This window comes from Neopsephotus bourkii, unplaced genomic scaffold (genome assembly GCF_033783945.1).
Source record: "Neopsephotus bourkii isolate Nb327-2 ecotype Australia unplaced genomic scaffold, CSIRO-AGI_Nbou_v1 NB_1423, whole genome shotgun sequence".
Classification (NCBI taxonomy): domain Eukaryota; kingdom Metazoa; phylum Chordata; class Aves; order Psittaciformes; family Psittacidae; genus Neopsephotus; species Neopsephotus bourkii.
This window is the reverse complement of record NW_026901900.1, coordinates 3,736,675-3,759,192: the sequence shown is the minus strand read 5'-3', so window position 1 is coordinate 3,759,192 and position 22,518 is coordinate 3,736,675. Positions and strand designations below refer to the sequence as shown.

The 22,518-nt window shown below is 41.9% G+C and overlaps 1 protein-coding gene across 2 annotated transcripts in view; it reads right to left on the bottom strand.

Moving 5' to 3' along the window:
- Nucleotides 1-13,984: 13,984 nt before the first annotated feature.
- Nucleotides 13,985-22,518, bottom strand: part of CDC123 (cell division cycle 123) — a 37,565-nt gene continuing 29,031 nt past the window's right edge. For both annotated transcript variants that reach the window (XM_061368115.1, XM_061368114.1), the window contains 3 exons: nt 17,434-17,562; nt 15,594-15,731; nt 13,985-14,827 (listed from right to left, as the gene is read on the bottom strand). In XM_061368115.1, the coding sequence (XP_061224099.1) occupies nt 14,801-14,827; nt 15,594-15,731; nt 17,434-17,562 (294 nt within the window). In that variant the 3' untranslated portion in view covers nt 13,985-14,800. The remainder of the gene's footprint in view (nt 14,828-15,593; nt 15,732-17,433; nt 17,563-22,518) is intronic.

The window sequence follows — 22,518 nt, the reverse complement described above, 5'->3', positions numbered from 1 at the left end:
TCAAGCTTTCTGGGTTTTTTAGAACATATCTAAGGAATGATGATGTTTTAGTAGCTCAAGGACTGTAACTAAGGCAGACTCCAGCAGGACTGACGCAGGAATAGCTCTTATATTAGAAACTACATAGCCAAGAGACTTTATTAAAAATTTTATTAGGTTCTGAATATCTAAAACCTATGGCTGCTTTAATGATTTAGTCCTTGCTCAGACAGAAAAGCAGTACAAGTGGTGCAATGACACCACATCATTACATATATATTCATTTATATCATGAAGACAGAAAAAACACACCCATGTGAAAACTTTGATACTGCTGTAAAACCTGACATCAAGTCTGTGAACTAGAACTGAAATCTCCACTTCCACAGCCTGCTGATGGGACCTTTCTGCTGTGAGTGCCATGCTGTTATTTCTCCCCATGGTGAGGATGTGCTGCCAGAACAGAGACGCACAGATGAAGTCCTCTCCATCCCACACCATCGTCTCACATGGGACTGTGAGCCCTGGACACACCAGGAAAACACAGTGCAGGTCGTCCCCATGCTGGAGATCCTAGACTAAATAGGTTGTGGAGGGGTGGAAGAGGGAGACTGAGGCAGAACTGCCCCAGCAGGGTGTGTGGGGCTATTGCTCACTCAGGGTTTGGACAGGAGCAGGGGATACTGGGGATACTGTGAAGGGAGCTATTCCTTGGAAGCCTCTGCATCAAACCATTATCTCTCTGGGGAGTGTAAACGTGTCTTTTGGTACAAAGGTTGAAGTTTCAGGGAAAAGAAAGTAAGACCCCCTAAGGTATTGCATCCCAAGCTGAGCTCTCAGCCAAGTCTTGCTAACTTTCTGCTGCCCCAAACCCAGTTTTCTAGCAAGACACTCCATTATCACCCCCCTTGGTGTCATGGACTGGCAGATCCCTTACCAGCAAGCAAGGATGTGGCTTTGTAAAGGTGCTTCAAGGAGTTCTGCATGTGACTGGTGCTCAGGACACATCGTATCTGGCCCTATACATTCAGCACAGCTTCACTAAATGAAGAAGTCTTTCATTGTTCAGGCAGGCTTCTGTGCTGCAGCCCATCACAAAGCCTGTGAGCAGGCCTGTGGGCACCTTTCTTCTTCAGCATTCTGGCTTTAATGGCTTTTCACAAGGAATATTGTCTTTGTGCTCCCTTAGATGAATTGGCAGGCCCTAATGAGCTATGAATGCAATTTAATAAAGCTCACATTTGGAGGACGGAAATGTTTCTGTGGAAGGAAATGAAGGGAGGCAGGAAGGGGGGAAGGAGGGCAGAGAGGTGTGTGGTCTCAGAGCATGAAGATGGAACTGTAAGGACTTGCAGAGTCTTCAAACTTAGAAACAACCAGAAGGGAATATCTGCTTCTGTATTGAGGAATCACATGTGTTTATATCAAGTTACTATTTCCCAAATGTACTCCAGGAGCTGGGACAGGAATGGTAGAGGTGAAAAGGTGGTCTGATATACCAGAGACCTTCACAAACAGGCTTGCTGTTGAAGCAGACACAGACAAGTAGACTGTGCCAAGACTGCAGCTTTACTTCAGAATGACTTGGATTGCTTTGGTCTGATGTGAGCAGCCATGCTGCAATGGCCCAGATTGAGGAGTTCAGCCCACACCTGACTCCATAGGAATGACAAACCTATGTGAGATGTCCAAAATGATGGAGTGATCCCACTGTGGAGCCAGCTTGGACCTGGAGTTTGATGTTCTCCCCAAAAAAAAACCCTGCAGGCAGCCCCCAGGCCAGTCCAAGCCAGGAGCTCTGACACCTATTGTTGAAAGCCATAAAAAGAGGTCCAAAACACATCCCTTTAGTATATTTTCTTTGGCAGCCTCTTCCAGCACAGGGAAGACTGATGGGATGTAGCTAATTGCATAGCTGGCCTTCATAACTGTACCATGAGCATCAGGTATTCTGGCTTCTTCTGCTTCATCTCTCATCTCTTTCCAGAGCAGAAGTTGGCTATGCACACACCTAATTCACTTGATCAAGCACAGATGATGTTCTGAGAGCCAAATCCATCCCTTGGTCTCATCCTATCAATTTAAACTAAAACCGTGATGCATCAGAACAAAGAGGAAGTCAGGCCAAAATGCCAGGAGGATGAACATGGATGAGCAAAAAGCTCCTGGACAAATTCCATGACAAGCAGGAAGCCTACAGCAGGTGGAAGCAAGGACAGGTAGCCTGAGAGGAATATAGAGAAATTGTCTGAGCAGGCAGGGATCAGGTTAGGAAAGCTAAAGCCCTGATAGACTCAAAGCTGGCCAGAGACACTAAGGGCAACAAGAAAACTTCTATAGGTGTATCAGTGATAAAAGGAATACTAGGGGAAATGTGGGCCCCTTCTGAAGGAATTGGGAGAACTGGATAACTGGGACATTTAGAAGTACCTGATGTACTCAATGACTTTTTTGCCACTGGGAAAATGTGGGCCCTTTCCAAAGGAAAAGGGACTTTGAGAAGCCTGCTCCAGTGGAAGGTGTCCTTGCCTGTGGCAGGGGGTTGGAACTGGATGAGCTTTAATGTCCCTTCCAACACAAACCATTCTATGTATTTTTACATATGAAAATAAACTTTGCTAGCTTGCCTTTTTTGGTGGTTGTTTTGCTGTTTGGTTTGGGTATTTTGGGGGCTTGGGCTTATATATACAATTAAATAACCCATACTTTTAAGTTTCAAGTACCAGTCTGTTAGAGGGGGTCCATTATGCCAGTTTTGCTTTGACCACCAGGAACCACCTTTGTTGCATGCTTTCCTTCAACATCAAGGAGAGATCAGTTCCTGGAGTTTTAGACTGGATGATGGCATCTCATGGGCAGCCTCTTCCAGCTGTTGGAAATAAATTGGATTATTGCAACTTTTATTAATGCCACATGGCATGTAAAATCTTATTCTCTCTTGGGGCTGAATCTTGGAGCTATGAGGTGTCTGCAGATGCTGTTGGTGCTTCAGGGCACATGGGGGGCAATCACTGTGTTTCCCAGGATTCCTCTGCTTAAGCAAATGCTCTTGAATAACCGTGCATGAAGCTAAACACACATTCATAAGCCATCTCCACCTGCACACCCAAAGCACAAGTAAAACACTCAAGCTGGAACACAGTCACATTACTACCCTAGAGATAAGTAATTACAAGCATATAAGCAATCCGGTATAATTTAAGCTTCCTTTTTAATGTTTTATGTCAAAGTACCAGACCTGCAATACTTCAGATCGTGTCTGACTTGAAAGGAATCTCACTTTTGGAAAGCTCAGCTCAATATCTACAAATACATCACTGTAAAGAGCATGGTGTCATTGTCTACCAGAGGATCCAGTTCAATGGAAATCCTGAGCAAGGTTAACCTACATGCAAATATTGGTTGGATCAAGGCAACCATCTCTCTCCTGTTTCTCTCTTCATTCTTCCCCCTATATTCCATGTGAGTAATTTTCTGCCCTTTATTTTCTATTTCTCCTGCACAGCCCCTTCCAAACCTAACAAACAACATCTGAATTACAAACTAATAGAATTTATTGAAATCTGACATTAAACAAAATTCAGCTTTAAGTCACTGGGAGTTCTAAATCATTGTCTTAATATTCCTCCAAAGCATTTGATTACTTTTGCCAAATGATGCTTTTGGGTAAATATTTACAGAAAATAAATAGACCTGAATGATATTGTAAGAAAAATCATTTAAAAGGAAGAAGAGCATAGGCTGGGAGCTAAATCTTATAAATTGTACTTTAATTAGAGGGGGAAACAACTTTCTAGAATTACCATGTGTGTTAGTGTCTCATGTTAATAGTATTTTGTGTTTCTTATTTAAAGATGTCTTTCACTTCATTGACGACAATCCATATCCAGACCAGGAGCATTGCCTTTAATTAAGAGAAGCAAGTGCTGGATCTATGAATGGAAACATTTGTAGGAAGTATGCAGCCAGGATTACCTTATTTAACAAGCTGTTGGAGGCTTATGGAAAACGTGAAATATTATGGGCTGAGCACAGCCTCTGTCCACATACGACTATGAGCAACATTACAGATGCAAAGCCAGCAGGAGCCAGGGATGGAAGAAAGATGTGTATGGATGTTGAGATGCAAGACACACCACATGATTGCTCTGTTTCTCCATCTGTCCCCACAGTGGTCCAGTGGCCAATTTCTACCAAATTTGAAAGCTAAAACTCAAAGACATGAAATAAATGCATGTTTTGTGAAAAAACAGTGGTTGGGTAGAGGAAGAGTTTGAAATTAGTGCCTTCCTTAATAAGCAATAGTGTAAGGGCAACAGCTATCTGTTCTGTTTGTCTTTCTGTCTGACCAGATAGCCCATGAGCTGCTGAGCCCAGGCACAAATTAACCCCCAAATTAACCCCAGGAAGTTGTGTCTGGCCTTGCCCATGGCTGAGGAGCACAAGAGAGAAGTCTGACCATGAGGAGCGCATGTGGGAGGGAAGAGTGTTTAATGCAAAGGAATCTGTGTAGACAGGTTATGTGAAGCCTTTGGAAACCAGACTTTGGTTTCCTACAGTTTACAGAAGCATTTATTGTGTTTATTTGTTTCAGCCTCTGCTTCAGATCCTTCTGGTCCTTTTTTCACAAGGGATGCTCAGTCCCACAGTTCTTCCCCAGGAAGATCCTCCACCTGAACAGCTTAGGATGCTCTGGGTGCAAGGTGTGTGCTGCAAGTCCTGACTCCCATCGTGGGTTATTACAGGAGAGAAAAGTGAGCTACAAAAGAATATCCCACTAGTGAAGATTTCCTCCTCTTCCTCCTTGATCACAGCTGCATTTTTTCAGCCTGTCTCCATGGAGTCCCTGGAGGTTGTGGAAGCACACTTCATCGATTTCCACGTAAGTCATGATGAAAGCAAGAAGCACAAATTTCCCACCTGAGCTTCTGCACATCTGCTGCAGAAACTTCTGTGAACTGTGAAGGGCTGAAAGCCACTGTTTTCCCTTGATTTACAGCAGCTTCTTTAGGCCTGGAGAACTGCATCTCAGTCTAACAGACTCATCCTACCAACATGCCTCCTTCCCCTTCCCTACTCTCTTTCCAGCCTCAAGATGGATGGGAAAAGACCACGTGGGGAGGCTCCTGTTGCTGGAGGACATCCCAATAGTGGGCACAAAACCTGTGCTCAAGGAGGACATTGTGAGATCAGAGTCCTTGCAGAAGAAACCTCAGAAGAAAACACATCACCACCAGCAGCACGCAACACTGTTCTCAGGCTTCAGAGGTCCCCAGTCACTGGTTAATGCCCGTTCCAAACAGAAACCTATCTCTCTAGCTGGAAATGTCAGCCACAAGACTGATGGTTGCATATGGCAGCCGCAGGTGTCTGGAATTACTCCAGTTAACTTACTTAAGGGTTAGGTCCTGTTTTTCCCTTACATTAAAGAAGGCTTTGCAACCATGAAGTCAATATGGCCCTGATCTGACACATGAAAGCTGTAGTCAAATAACTATTAACACCCTCGATAATAAAACCCACTTCAATATGTAAGACTAATGCAGACTTCCTACTGAAAAAAAAAAGATCTGTAAACAGCATCTGCAGCCATGTGCTCAAGGTAATAATTAAGGAGAATTATCTTTGCTATGTGTATTAAAACAACATAATTGGAGAAATTATGTGTCCATATTAAAGAGAAGCAGGTAATCTTTTTTGCTTAGGAAATTAACACCAAGCGGAGTAACTGCTTCCAGACCTAGAAGAATCTCAGGCTGAGTAAGAACAGTGAGAACCAGACACCCAAATGTTATGTACCAGTTTCTGCGCTCAGATGTTGGTGGGAAAGATCCTCCTTCTGAAAGCGCAGGGAAACATGCTAAACATGATCAGGGGAGTAAGAAGTAAAAGGCAGCTCTTTTACTGGTTGCCAAGGTATTTAAACTCCGTGCCACTTCCCTAACGGCTAATTCAGTCGATAAATCTCAAGTGCTCTGAGGAGTCATCATTATTTGTTCTTCAGACCCATTCAGCCTTGACTGATGAAAACGCAGCAATTAGCACTTATTTACAAGTTCTCTATGTGGAAAAGCAAGTCAAAAGTGTGCAGGTTAATCCAAGTTCTTTGCTAGTCTAACATTCTTGACTCAGACTCATTTACCTGCTGGGTAGCAGAACATAGGTGAGGTTTGCACAGACTTAAGGTTTGCGGTTTGTTTCTACAGGGACTGATAAAAGAAACTTCACACCAAAGGTTTTGCTGCCTTTCTCATTGATTCATTACTGACTGGTAAACACTACTGCAGCCTTTCTTTCAGAGCATCTCACTCTTGCCCATCTCTCCATCTAGCTACCTATTTTCATTATATTCAGTATTTTAAAGAAAGCTCTTGATAAATCAGGTTGAAAATGGCAAAGAGTTGAGAAATTATTCCATCACACACCATTTTCTGTAACTAAAACTTACCAGCAAATAGTATTAGTGCCTTTTTTATTTTCTTCCTTACTAAGGGTATTCACACTCCAAAGAACATTAAATCCCACAAGGTAAACCCTTTGAGACAGAGACTTCCAAAACATGATGCTTCCTTCCCTTTTACATGCCTGGTCCCATTCTGCATCTCCTTTTCAAAAGTTCTGCTATCCCTTTCCCAGATGTATGCAAGTACAAAAGGTACCAGGTGAGCTTTCTGCCCCTTGCTGTGAGATTAGAGAGAAGAACTTGTCTCCAGGCAATCAGAGTCTATCATCAAGCCCACTAGGCTTGCAGCTCAGGGATGCCAATCAAACCCTTGCTATGAGAAGCTGACTGCTATTCCCAGACTCTGGTTGATTTTACTACTTGGAGTAGATCATCACCTCATGGAAAAAGGAGAAATCCCAAATCCAAACCCAGTGCTAAATTCCCCCTCCTCTTCATCCCTGTGCACTGAGAAGGGCTGAACCACCACTTCCCCAGGAGAGATGGCGGCAGCCATGCACACATAGGAAAACACCACAGGTTCCATCTGAAATCAGTGAAATCAAGCACAGATACAACTCTGAAAAAGCATGTGGCACTCACAGGTGAGATCTGAAGTTTAAGGGGGGATTGTCTCACTGAATAAAGCTGAGATTTTCACTGCATCCTGAATAAGTGGGTGAGGAAGGGCCTCAAGTAAGACTAAGCATAAGCAGTATTATTCCTGCAGGTTCCCAGACTTCCCTTGTAGCTTGCTTTAGAGCTGGGTTTAGAATATCTTCTCCAAGGTCTCTCCTGCTCTTCTTTGATATGAATTAGCTGATTTCTTTTAGAAACAACATGGAGCTCAGCACCTTTCCCTGTATTGAAGGATTCAGATACTGCCTTTTCTAATGAATCACATTCCTGTGTGAACAATGAATTGTCCCATAAACTATTAATTTAAAGGCAGCTCTTAGTGCATCCCTGAGGCTGAGCTTGAATAGCCACGAGGCAGTGCGTGAACGTGCCTTGCGCTCCAGTTGCTGCAACACTTTGACCCGGGCTTGGGCATCCCCTTCCACAACCCTGTGCCATCCCAGGGGCTCCCAAGAGTGGCAAAGCCCCCTTGGCAAGATCAACCTTGGAAGCCAGAATCCTTCCTGTACCAGTAGCACAGCAGTGGAGGAGGGCACCAACATTGACATCCATTGCAACATCTTTGCAGCCCATTCCTTAGTGGCACTGGCTCCACAGGGGATGACAGCGAGCTCTGTGGTCGTCCTCAAGCACCGAGAATGCATTTCCACCCAGCAGATGTAATGCTAAACATGGCCCTGCCAGGAGCTGCGACTGCAGTGAAGAACCTCCAGCAGCCTCATCCAGCCTCAACTCTTCACCCCTCAGTCCCTCCAATTAATCCCACTGGCCCCTCAATGACATCCTGTCCCAGCCAGCCCTATCGTATGCCCCATGGCTGTACATGGAGCATGGAGGTATTCTGCTTTCATCCTGCCTGGGCACAGTTATGCCGCATTGCCAGGAAGCAGCACTGTGACATGGGGTGGCCGGGACGCTGTGTCATGGTGAGGGCCCCACCAGGGGAAGGCCTTCGGGGTGCTGGTAATTTTTTTTTCCCTTTCCCAGTTTAGTTCTATATTCTTTTCCTTTGTTACTTCCCTTATCATTATTATTAGCAGTAGCAGTAGTATTATATCATACTTTAGTTATTGAACTGTCCTTATCCTAATGCGTGAGCTTTGCATTCTTTCGATTCTCTTCCTCATCCCAGCTGGACAATGGAGGTGAGGAGGTGAGCAAGCAGCTGCAATGGTGCTGAGTTACCCACTGGGTTTAAACCACGTGTTTCATAACTGCATTAGCTTTCTCTAAGCTTCTTGAGTTCACAGCTCTCCTCCACCTTTGGGTTGCCCCTTGGAGAAATCTATCTGGGACTGCAGCATCTCTCTTGTGAGGAAAGGCAGAGGGAGTTGGCACTGTTTCACTTCAAGAAGAGAAGACTCAGGAGGGAACTCACCAATGTATATAACTGGTAAGTTGGATATGAGTCAACAGTGAGCCCTGCCAGCCCAAAGGGCCAACCATGTCCTGGGTGCATCATAGCTAGGTGGTCAAGGGAGGGGACTGTCCCAGTCTGCGCTGCACTGGTGCGGCCCTCCCTGAGTTCCATGTGCAGTTTTGGGTGCCTCAATGTCAGAAGGACATTGAAAGTGTATGCACAGGAGGGTGATCAAGATGGTGGAAGGTTTTAAGGACAAGACTTACAAGGAGTGGCTGAGGTGACTTGGCTTGTTCAGCTTGGAGAAGAGAAGGCTGAGGGCTGCCTTCATTGCAGTCGACACCTTCCTCACGGACAGCAGAGGGCAAGGTGCTGATCTCCAATCTCTGGTGGCCAGTGATGGGACATGAGGAAATGGAATGAAGCTTCATCAGGGAAAGTTCAGACTGGATGTTAGGAAAAGGTTCTTCACTGAGAGGGTGGCTGGTCCCTAGAACAAGCTCCCCACAAAAAGTGGTCACAGCATCAAGCCTGTCAGAATTCAAGGCAAGTCTGGACCTCCTACTTTTAGGCATATGGTTTAGTTTTAGTTAGTCCTGTGAGGAGCATGGTGTTGGACTTGATGATCCTTATGGGTCCCTTGCAACTCGAGATGTTGTATGAGACCCTCAGTGACATGGTTCAGTGGTGGACTCAGCAGTCCTGGGTAATGGTTGGGCTTGATTTAAAGGCCTTTTCCAACCTAGTTGATGCTATGATTCAATCTTTGGCCACTCTCCAGTGACCAACATATTTCTCGCAATGCTGTGCCTAAAATGACACATCTCAGTACACCAACCCCACATCAAACAAAATAATCCCTCATTGCTTCCATCCCTCTCTCCTGCTAACCCAGAGCAACACCTGCCTTTTTCCTCCCCCATCACCTTATTATCGCCGTGCATTTAATGGTCTCTACTGTAACTTATCCACTCCCACTGTACTGCTGCTCTGCCAGCTCTCTCCCCATTTTGTACTTACTGTCTGATTTCTCCACCTAACTACAGCACTTTGCACTCGCCTTTATCAAATTTCTCCTTGTTATTTCAGACCATTTCCCCTATGTATTATGGTCATTTAAATTCTGATACAGCCCTCGAAAGTGCCTGTGTGTCTTCTCAAGCCAGTGACAAGTGCAGATTTTTATACAGGCTATTTATTTCCCTGCTCCAGCCATTAATGAAGTTATGGAAAAATACAGGCCCTGCAATAACATGTATCACGGTCTCGCTCACAATACCATCTCTGGCTACATACCAATAGCTATTCCAACTGCAATTTTTCTGCTACATTGTGATAATTTAGTTCATCTCCTTTTTCTTTTTGCTTGTAAAAAGGACATAGTGAGGCAAAGAAAACATCAAATGCATCCGTTTTGTCTGAATCATCCATCATTTTTCTCCATCCCCTCATCTTTTCACACTTAATCATGTGCCTTTCCTTCCAATTTCTGCAGTTTCATTTTGATTGATCCTTACAAGTCCTTGTGCTGCCATTTTCCCTACACATGAGGAGACTGCTGCTGGGCCATTAAAAAAGCACCTCTCTCCAGTTATCCCACCCATCATCTCCCAGACAGACCCAGGCATTAATACCCACACTTACCAAGCTGCCTTGCAGTAAGCGGTCCTTATTCTGCTGCTCTCATCTCCCTGCTTTCTCAAGAGCAGCAAATGCCAACTCCACAACCACCTCTGACTTTAGGATTTTTAATAACTTTGAATCAGTGTGACTGTAATCCAGAGCAGCCAACTCTGGAAGAACACCCTGTATCCCCTGAAATACAAACTCTGCCCTCTGTGAAAAGAATAAAATCCATGAACTCTTTGTCTTTTCAAGTCTGCCCATGTTGGGTACTTTCCCAACAGATGCCCAAGAAGTGAACACCTCCCATTTCCATCAGACTTCATTAAGAATACTGGTGGATGAAAAATTGGACTTGAGCTGGCAGTGTGCACTTGCAGCCCAGAAAGTCAGCTGTAGCCTGGGCTGCATCAAAAGAACGTGACCAGCAGATCAATGGAGGGGATTCTCTCCTTTTACTCTGCTCTTGTGACACCCCCCTGCAGTCCTGTGTCCAGCTCGGGGGGTAACAATGCAAGATGGGACGTGGAGCTATAGGAGCAAGTCCAGGGGAAGCCACTGAGATGCCCTGAGGGCTGGAGCAGCTCTGCTCCACAGCCAGGCTGAGAGAACTGGGCTGGTTCAGCCTGGAGACAGAAGGCTCTGGGGAGACTTTAACGCAGCCCTTCAATACTTAAAGGGGTCTTCTGTGAAGATGAAGAGAGACCTCTACAAGGGCCTGTAGTGATAGGACAAGGGGCAGCAGTTTTAAACTGAAAGAGGGAAGGTTTATATTGACATTAAGGAAGAAATTTTTCACTACGAGGGTGCTGAGGCGCTGGCACAGGGTGCCCAGAGAAGCTGTGGCTGCCCCATCCCTGGCAGTGTTCAAGACAAGGCTGGATGGTGCTTGGAGCAACCTGCTCTAGTGGAAGGTGTCCCTGTCCACGGCAGGGAGTTGGAAGTGGATGAGCTTTAAGGTCCCTTCCAGCCCTAACCATCCTATCATTCTCCAGTCTCACTGGGTATCTTCTTCCTAGGCAGCACTGCATCCTGGACATCAGCAACAGGCAAGGGCATAAGAACATGAAATTTCTAGCTAAGCATGTCAGACGCAGTTATGAGGATTTCTACAAGCCACACACTGTGACCAGAATCCAACAAGTGACGTTCATTTTACTGAGACTCAGAGATGGCTACTTTTCCCCTACTTTCAGTTTTTTTCCCAGGTATTACAAAACACTCAAAACCATCTTTTTCTAAGAGGGAAGGAAAAGTGGACAGAGAGGGGGGTTTTAAAATTCAGATCAGTATTATCCATGATGCTGCTTATTCTAATTTTAACATTCCCCCAAATACCAGATTAGTGCGTACAACACTGCAAAAAGAAGAATCAAGGGAGTACAAGGAGAATGGACAGTCTGGAGCCCAGTACAGGAGCATCTTTCCAAATCCTGAAGTAAGCCAGTACATGTTAGTAAGTACTACTTAGGGGATTACAGGAATTCTGATCCCCACTATCCATCTGCGAGATCAGCTATCACAAACATTGGCTGGGAAAGTGAAGACTCTTCCTTGGTGCTCCTGGCAGTCCAAGGAGCAGTCCAAGAACTGAGCTTCACTGCACTTGATCCGTTAAACACAGCCAGACTTCTTCAGAGCTTGGCATGCATTAACGTCTATATAGAACAACTGTGTGCTACCTTCCCTTAATACTTCATGTTTGTCATCCAGGTGAGATTACAAGTATATTTACAGAACATTGTAAGCATATAACTAAGAATATTTAGTATATAGCTAGCCCTTACTCAGCGAATGGTGATCACATCATTGAATCACATGAACAAGGATATGAATCAAGTGGAATTTTGTATTTTCCCATTTCTGTATAATGCCTACAGGCAGGAACCAATTTTATGATGATCTGAAATAAAATTAAAAGTGTGTCATATACTATTCAGTTTAAAACTGATCTAAAGCATTTTTAATGTATCAACATTAGCTTCCACACCTCCCCAGGAGGAATGGCTGTTAATTATCCTCACAGATCAAAAGGATATATGGAATGAAAATTCTTTTAGAAGAGTAATCTTTAATCTAGCAGACATAACAAAAACCCAAACCCCAACATCTGGTTACCTGAAGTTGGAGACAGCAACAAAGTAGATATAAACTAGCTATTTAAATTGTAAGGATATTCTGGGGAATCTGATTACGTAGAAGAGATTTATATAGTCGGAACTTATCTGTATCAGGGCCTGAACATGGGACTATTATTTTTTCTCTGCTATCTTTTACAAGTCCTCATTAAGCTTAAGCCCAGAGGAAGTGGCACAAGTTTTTGCAACTCTGAAATAAAGTTAATTATTAGTGTTTGACAGCTTGGCTGAGCAATCCATTAATTCAGACAGGTCATTTGTTACCCAAATCATAGGGGAGAAAAACAAACTTTGAATTCATTCATCACCAGCATATAACTATACAGAGAAGTCTCTGATTTTGTCAAACAGCTGTTGAAAGTGATGAGGGATGGAGGAGTAAGTTGTGCCAGAGGGCACTAGGTAGGGGACAGGAGCAGCCAGTGGTGGTCCTTTATTATGGTAGTCCTTTAAGCAGAGGACCAGCACAGGCTAGCAACAAGGAAAGCTGTTAGGGAGACAGGAGCTGGGCCAGTGTCTGATTCCACTATCACTTATCCTAGAAGAGCTCAACTATAAATGCAGAGCATCACAGAAGACTGCAGTTCCTGAAAACATATGAAAGCTGCCAGCAAGGCTAAGAGCTCTGCACTGATTGTGGTCAGTTCACTTGGTGATGGCATTTTCAGGATAAATAAAACGTCAGGAAGCAAAGAACTCTTAAAAGGACACAATGTTTCAGCCTACTCACCTAAAGGGACACTCTAGAGTGAACAGGGTCCCATCAAACTGGTCCTGACACCATATACATTGTGATGAATATCCAGCACAGTAAGCTGTGATAATGGTAAATTAGTTAGTGGAGCCCACAGAAAAAGATACAGGAAACTATCTTGCAGCTTTAAACCAAGATTCAGTACTGTCTAAAGACAATCTGTAGTTCAGAAGCATTTTTGAGCCTGATGGAAATTCCAGGTTGTTATCTGTATTAAGAAGCATGGTGAGATCATCACAGTAGTTTAAGTTATGGCTAGCAATGTTAAAAGAATAAAGAAAGCTTGTTGATTTTTTTAGGTTTTGAAGTTTCACCTGATTTAGAGAACAAACCCTCTGATAACAGTGAGAAAAATGCATCCAGAGTCCTGAAGTTATAGCCCAGCTCCAAGTTAATGATAACCTGTGCCCTAAAAGCTACTGAGAGGTGACTCCATCGCTTCAAGGGTAGGGGTAGATCTTGTATTCTGACTCCAGGAGCTCTAATGTGTGACGTTCCATCACTGTACTTGGTAGAAGTGGATTCTTAATCTGTATACAAGTAAGTATTCGTTCAAAACTGAAGATAAAGACAGTAACAGTTCAACATCTAAGCTCAGATTTAACATCTACGAACAGATTGTAACCAAGCACCGTATCAATTTGACAGCAAAAGCAAGACAAAGAAACATGAACAGCTTTATATACACACAGAAGGTATCACATAACTGGTCTGAAATAGAAACCAGTTTCCAGGTGCTATGAGCACTTCCAAATGTCCTTTCATTTCAACGGAAACTGTGCACACTGTTACCAGATTACTGAGGCCATGCAAGCATCTACATCCAAAAGTTGGCAGCTTCTTCACCTCAAACTGTCCTCCCCACGCCTCCCAGGTAACAGAGACTGGTGAAAAGTGCTTCTGTGTTCCCAAATTTAGCCAAGCTTCCCTTTATACAAAAAATACGCAGTACCACCAAATGAATACAGATTTTTAAGAGTTGAAAGAATAATCATTTTCTTGAGAAACTCAAAGATGTGATACAAAAGAAAAAAGACCTAGTCCACCTATAAAATTACAGGTTGATGTTATGTTTAACTATTTATATTAAAGCCACAGATGATGTCTAGTATGAAATAATGGTAATTCAAGAAAGCTTTACTGCGAAAATGAAATACAATGTGAAGTTTAACAAAGTCCATAACTTTAGCTATTGTTAAAATATTCTCTACTTGAAATGCATTCAGAATTTAAAATTCCTGAAATGCAAAACTTTGACACCTTAAGTACCTAACTATAGCTGCTCTCCAAAATGAAGAATTAGCCTTCATAGCACAGGAAAAAAAAATGTCTTCTCCACTTTTTCTTACATAATGGAAGGATGAGAAGTGCTCCCAAAACAAAGTCAATTTACAATTTGAAAAGCTTATTACAGAAAGAAAACCCATACATTCCTTTCTTTTCTTGTGACTGCAATATTTTAAGCAAGGCTGTGCCTAAATACAGAGGATGCTTGATGTTTTAACTGCGCAAGCATTAAATGTTGTATTTATCACTAAAAAGTCCAATGGCACACTTCAACAGCATCAATCTTCACATTATGAGATAGGAAAACAGTCGTTCTCTTGTACTCAGATTGCTGCTTGCTTGCACCATGGTATAATTGCATTTAACCTGGAATCCAGTGAGAACTCACCCTGTCATTTCATGTTTCCCTGACAAAGCCTTTTTATATAAACAAACAGACATGGAGGATGAACAGCTCTTTGGTGCTTTCATTCACTATAAAAAGCAGGTTTTCTTTAAATCAATAGCTTAATAGTTATTCTAGGTATAGCTTTTGCCACATTTCTTGCTTGTAATTCAATATAATGCTTCTTGATACTTCAGTCATCATCTTGCTGATTTCTTTTCTGTCAACAGAACAGGACAGTGCATAATGTTAGGACACAGTTATCTGCAATAAGACCACTAACAAATCGTGACAAGTGTTTTCAGATACAGTGGGTCTTGGACAATGAATGCATTTCTAAGCCATTTTTTGGATGGAACAAAGCAACATCGGCCCTCTCCCTCATCCCAAGCTATAGCATTTTATTTCCAGTAAGTAAGATTTGCCCTGTATGTTAACCAACAGAATATACAAGAACCAGAAAACATGATGGTGGCAGTAAAAGTCAGTGGTCAAGATGAAGGCAACTTCCTCTTCCTACCCTAGCTTAAACAGATGGCATGTTTTCATGTCACTGTTCATCAAAGGAATAGAGAAATTCTACTGTAAAAGTGTTTCAGGTTTTTTCTTAGTATACTTATCTTCTAACTTTTAAAGAAGTTCTTAAAAGCATTAGCTTCAGCCATTAAAAAAGTACATTTCCATTTATGCTACATTTGTATTTACATTTAAATCAGAAAGAAAAGTCAGTTTTCTTCAGTAAGATTTGTCAAACTGCATTCATTGCTTCCCATGAAGATAAAATTAATTATCTGAAGCAAGCTCAGTATGAAGGTTTGCTTTTCATCACTTTATAAAAAATCAACCCAACAACACATTGTACAGTGGCTTCACATAATACTTCTGCTGTTACTATGTAACCTCTGTTAATTACAAAAGCACAATTCCAGGCACTTTGATGTTGCTATTTCACAAAGATGAATTAAATGTTTTTTACTACTTCTTACCAGTTTAAGAAAGTCAATTAACTTGTGAACATCCTCTCCTGTAGAAAGGTCCACAAAGTCTTTTGGCAGCCGGTAACTCAGGTATGGACTAGGCTGGACAGTAACTTTACTGTTTGTACAACGGAAAACTGGACAGTCCTTTGGAAAACATATGGGGTAAGACAAGAACAGTGCATGTGAATAAAGCTATCAGTGTTTCCTGACCTCCTCCATGAGATGGAGTCACTTTGCCAACAAGTTTATCTGGCATTCACTCAACTAAACCTGTGATGAGAACTGTAGTTGTCATATTAAAACCTGCCCCTTTAAGAGCAAAAGTCAAATGTTAGTAAGTCAAATAAAGGCATTTATTCCCTCACTTTAAAATTTCTACAATGTATCAATTATTACTGCAGTTAATATACATATGCTTATAACAGTGCTGTAACAATGGAACTATGAGAAACTTCAGACAGTAGTATCTACATAAATATGTGGATAAAAGAAATCATTACAACAGAATCCCTAAACTTGGTTCACTGGTTCCTTGCTTAAAGCTGTGTTTGCAAATATAACCTTTCTGAAATCAAGATCTAAGACTTCCAATGAATTTACTTACTGAAGGAAAAAACATATCTATAAACTATCTAAAAATATCTCTAAATGCTTGACTGTAGCAACAGGTTTTGGGTAACTTGATATAAGTTTCAGTTTAAGACACTGACATACAATGCTATCACCCACTGTATGGCAATAAGCAGACTCATTTTAAGGACAGAAGTCCAGTAACTTCACACCAGACTCTGTGATCAGATGTAACCCAAAGCATGAAGACAAGTCATTCTAGTTTTCATCCAGACTTACACCAGAGAAAACTGTGGGGCACTAAGAAACAGAAAATCCTCAAAACAAAAATCGAGTATTTCACGAACAGCTCAAGTACTGGGAGTGTGTTTTCACAAAGAAGACACAGCTTTTGGCAGAAAGGTTCACTGAATGGGTCTTTGGGTGGTGAAACTACAAGAAAATAGCATTAAGACTGGTTTATTTCACTTCCAATGTGTTGTGAAAATGGTGACCAGAACTAAAGCAAAGCTCCAATGTTAAAATCAGCTCCACAAAACTTGTCATTCCAGTTACCTCTAATGCAGTTTAATTGACAGGAAAGGCTCACACTATCTGACTAGCATCTCTCCTCTTGACAACCGCCAAGTGTTTCCCAAGATAAAGTAACATGCTACTTCATATCTTCTATCCAGCTGTCCAAGGACTCGTTAAGATGGTCTCAAGCACGCAGTGAGAAAAAAGCTGGAGTACAAATAAATGAAGACTATTCCTCCCTCTCTGTATTAACGGGAAGTTATTTGTTTCTATGGTGGCAATGCAGCTTGGAAGAGGGATAGAAAATCCTTGCTCTGCAACTCCAGGGAGTTCAACAGGAGGACAAGGCTTCCCTAAGGGTATTTGATATGAGGAAGAGACAAAAGTTAATCTTCTTTTTGCCTATCCCCAGACATAAATCTGGAGCTCTGGGAAACTGTATGACAGATATAGGGAACAAAGGAGAACTTTAAGTGATTAAATAGAAAAGTAACAAATTTTAAGAGAAATTTAAAAGAACACATAAAAACTGTATAAAAGCAATTTCCAGTGCATCTTCCCTGCAGTGTGGTCAAAGGTACAAGATGGGCTTGGACTGTCTGAACTAAAACTTCCCTTGCAGGCATCTGAAACCAGGATGTGACGCTTGTGGAGATTAACTACCATCTAATACAGTAGATTCTACTTATAAAGAGTTTACATTTCATGAGTTAAGAACTATTTACTTCAATGGAATTTGCATCACACCACAGGGCTGTACCTGTTCTGTTGCTTCCCCTTCACCCTGGTCTCCTTTCAAGTTTTTCCCTGAGGTCAGTTCTTCCCATGTAAACAGCAGGGAGTCTGTTACTTCACCAAATGGGTTAAAATCTATTAACCAAATCTTACCCTGCAATGGAACAGAAACATTAAAACAAGCTACAGAATTAAAACAAACAAGCAAATCAGAATACACATACTGGAATTACTATAGTATGTTCAGTCTTTAGGTAAAAAGATGTCAACATTTAAATCACCATTAAAATAACATCCTTTATATTAGACACAGTTTTAAAATTCATCAAGCTATGACTTATTCATTTATTTGTTTAAACAGAAGATCAAACAAAGCTCAAATAAACTGAAATCAGTTCTATTCAAGGTGCTTTCACATGAAATTTCACAGGGATGTTCTATCTAATCCTCATGGTCCCCCTCTGACAGCATGAACAAGGAATGGAAACAACCAACCAACCAACCCAACCAAACAGGGATTTTGCTTTCCATCAAAAGCTACCTCAACAATGGTATACATTCAGCAGACTAGAAGAACTGCTATTCTTTGTCTTAGAAAGGACTATACAAATACAGAGCAGGGTCTGAAAAATGCTAGTAGAGATCATGAAAGCTGAAAGGTGATGCAGAGATATAGATAAAGAGTAACTAAGAAGCATTTTTAATACAGCCATTACTAGGAGTCCAGACTACTTTCTCCTGCCTCATCTTTAACACATCTGTGTCCCAAACAGTTTCTAGTATTATGCACAACAGCATTCCTGGTTTACAACTGAAAATAAAAGCAAAGACTAACAAAACACGTTAAAGGTAACAGTCATCTGCAGGGGAGCAAGATTTTGCATTCCTAGTCACCTCAAGATACAACCCCCAACACATGGCCATTTTTTCTTATCCAGGGAAGTATATTCTGTTCTAATAAAGCAAAACACTGCAATAAATTAAAATTACATGACTACAACTGCTAGTAAGAATTTGCAAAACGAGTATTACATCTGGAAGAAATCAGATCTATCAAACATGGAAGAAAAAGGTTGCTGCAGCAGAAGTGGGACTGAGGGGTTTTATTGCGTTCAGTAAAGAACTTCAACTGGAACTGGAAACCAAACCTGAAGACTGTGTAGCTACTAAAAACTTATTTGACTTTCTCTTTCTTTCCCTCATTCCTGAAGGATCGTCTTTCTTTAAAAGATCTTGATACAAACAAGTATCTTCAATGATTTACACTACAGCCATTTGGTTTCTAAGTTACAAAGATGTTTTTGAAGCCTTCAGTCACAAATACAGGCAAATAAAGACTAACTAAAAGGCATTTTTAATACAGTCATTACATGGAGTAACATGCAGACTTCTCCCATCCACACTACCTAAATGACCCCCACAGGCACTATAGAATAGGAAAAGCATGAAAACCCATATAATACAGAACAGAAATGCTCTGGCTGGTGTGTTACAATCCCCAGGGAGTTACTCATGCAGCTGCAGAGAGTCCCACCACAGAAAATCCAGTGATATTTACTTGTAACTGGAACTGAGGCAGCACCCCAACCACTGAGCTTTCACAGGTCTCTCCCTCTCAGGACAAATCCATGGGGTACATCTCTCACAGAGCAGATTTTAAGAAGCCAATGCACCACAGGAGCAGTACTGAAACCAGACAGCTACTAGAGAAGCTCTGCATTGCAGAGCCCGAGTGGCTTCTTATATGCTTCAGAAGAGTGAAGAAGCACAGATCCACGTGGCTAAGTTGCAACACCTCTGCACTAATATTGACACCATGGGTGCAGAGAGCAGACAGAGGCAAGTTCTGCTACCATTTCCATCTCGGTTCCTCTTCAAAAGGCAGTCACAAATTCTCATTATAAGTGATGTTTTACTTTTGCTAATGGGGACATCTTGTTAGCTCCGAGGCAGCAGGAGCAGGAATCTGGAATGTTAGATTTATTCTACCACACTAGAAAAACAAGCTAATGAACCAATTTAATCACGTACAGAGACAACAGCTGGCAAAGTTAGTTCAGCAGTTCAGAGAATCTCTCCTTGCATCAGAAATGTTTATCCTTAATGAAGGACTTCCCTACGACAGGCTTTTGCGGGGACTCGTCCTCAGCCCAAATACATGAAACAGCTTTTTCATAGGAATCTGAGATCATTTCTCTAAAGAAATATACCCTGGAAAGAAATGAGAACTGGCTTTGAAACTACTGAAAGCAACCCCTGGTTTTCGTGAGCACCCAACAGTATTTCTCCCTCCTTGCAGGCAGCAGTACACCAACTACAGCACCGCTTCCATGGGATGGTCTTAAATCTGAACTGAGCCTTGGTAGCTGCAAAGCTGATGAAAAATGGCAAAACAAGGTAAATATCACTTTTCAGGGCTCATTAAAGGGAGCATATATAACCCTGGTTCAGCAACCAAACTGTCCTGTCTTAAGATTAAATGCTCTTTCAAGTCTTACACACAAAGTCACAATTTAAATGTAGTTCCAGATGACTTGCACTGTGCATCTAAAGTAAAGCTATTTATCTGCCATCTTCTGGTACTAGTAATCTTTGTCAAAGAGAGCACAGAAATGAACAAGCCAGGAAAGCAATGCTGTGCATATCTGGAGGGTAAAAAATCCCCAGCCTGTGTTACATCAGATTTTTCTTCTCACCTTAAACCAGGAACCAATAGATTTACCCCATGATGTCAGCTACACACTTTGTTTTACTAAAGCATTAAGCATGCTGCTGAAAGGAAGTGCCTTGACAAAGACTGTTTAAAGGAAGTTAAAAGATAAAATGCAAACTGAATTGTTACATCTCCCTGCCTCCAGCTGCACCTTCATGCACAGTGATAATGCTCACAAGCCAGAAGCACAAACAGTAGTTGGCCCGTTTACAAGAGCAGCTGTGAGCTGGTCATGGTCTGGAGCCACTCATTGCATTTCCTTGTCTTACCACAGTGACTTGTCTTGAATATGGTTAGAAGCTGTTAACACCTGGGAGATAAACAAAGAGCAGCAGCAGAGCTGATTCTCAGGCTTGTCAGCTGTCACACAATGACTGTGAAATACCAGCAGCAAAGAAATACCCACAAAACCGAAGTGGATCCAAATGAAAAGAGGCTATCAGTCCTGCAACACAACCTCTTCAGGACTAGGTCTCCAGATCATCCAGCTTGGAAGACTGTGTGACAGTGTTTCTTCCTTAAAAGATGTACCTTGTTTGCAAAGCCCGGCACTAGCTCAGATGAGGTCAGTGAAGAGGGACAGGAAAGGTGGACATATAAAAGCTTGTTCTCAATCATGCCACTGCTGCTTCTATGCCACCCTCTAACTCAATAAGCAAGACCTGTGGCACCCTATTCTGTACAGTCTCTTCAGTAATTAAAGCAAGCATGGGGAGGGGGTTGCTTCTCATTCACAACCATATGAAAGAACAAGCTTCTCCAAGCTGAATATTTAGAGTTGAAAGAATTTAAAATAAGCAGACACTGGACACAGCTTTCATTCTGTAGGTGAGGTTGCTGTGCAACCAGCCTCACGAGGAGCCTGGGCTCTGGAAATTAATCACACTCGGCAACACTCAATATTGTTTTTGCTGCCTCTAACTCACATACAAAGGGCACAATGCATAATACAGTTACAAACCACAAAAGCGTGTGTGAAAGGAGGATCTGACACACAAAGGGCTATCTGGCAGTTTACAAGACCTCAGGATAGAAGGCACCTAGATATCTACTAACATACATTTTATCTTGACAGATGAAGGAACACTGTTCATTTGAGATCACGCAGGCTGAAACCTTTTACTTAAATAATCTGTCTTCCTGCCTCAGGTGGGAGGCAGAGTACCCAGTGACAGAAGCTGGTTCAAAGCTGAAATGCTGCTCTCAGTTTGCCTAACAGCACACTCAAGCCTGATGACCTGAGCTTGGGCAGGTAGTTTTCATTATCATGCAGCACTGCTGATTTTAGCCCATAGCCTGATTTTAGGTACCCATGTTAAAAATCATGCTGAGTAACAGCACAACAGTTGTTTTTCACATGACACACATTCCTGTTTAGTTTCTGTTTTGCATGATTTACTATTACACAATTACAAAATACTCCAGCTACATTCAAAGTCAGAAACCGGCCTTACTACAAACACTCCCAGCTCAACAGAAATAAAGACCACCTCCTATCCCGTAACTGTAAACAAGTCAAACAGTGAGACTCATAAATGTATAGAGCAAAAAGCATACAGCAATTTGTTTCACATTTCTGGTTTAGGATTTGGAGAAACTTTAAGCTAAACCACTTGCTTTTCATACATTAATGTGATTTCCCAAATCAGGTTGTGATTCCCAGAATCTAGCTTTGATATTTAAAGCTACATAATGCATTTTTTGTTGTGGTTGCTTTTAGAACAATGCATGTGTGCCTTTCAAGCACAGTTCATCCGACCTATTTCTCTCCACTGTTACTAGGAAAGGTCAAGGTGAGTAACTCTGATCTTGGCACCTGAAGTTCAGAGAGGACATTTCTCCCCATGCCATCATTATCCAGATGTTTGGGGTTCTGATCTGCTGAACACTCAAAACCACAGCTGGAGCAGTTTGAAAAGAAAAGATTAGCTTCCATTTCTCTCACATGTGCTACATTCATATACTCTTTAGACATCTGTCCCTTTGTACCCTAGATTTCCACATATCATGTACAAGTTACCATTTTCCAACCTTACAGGGATAATCTGAAGAAATATTACTGATTAGTTTCAAAGAGTTCAGATACTACAGGGAAAAACATCCTGGGGGGACAGAAGTGATGCACCAGAAGTAATAATTTTTTTGTAATAATCCCCTAAATTTTTTAAGTGAGCAAAATATCATCCCCACCTTATTTTTTTTTTTTAAATAACACAGCCATTCTAGCTGAATGTTCAGATAAATTTCCACCAAAAGCACCAAGAGTAAACACTAAGCAGAGGGAACCGTAGCAACAGGTAGTGCTTCGCTAAAGCATTTAGTAATGCTGTACAATACTAATGAAGTACTTCAAATGCCTCAAGCCTGTGGACAATGTCCTTAATAACACACTTTAGT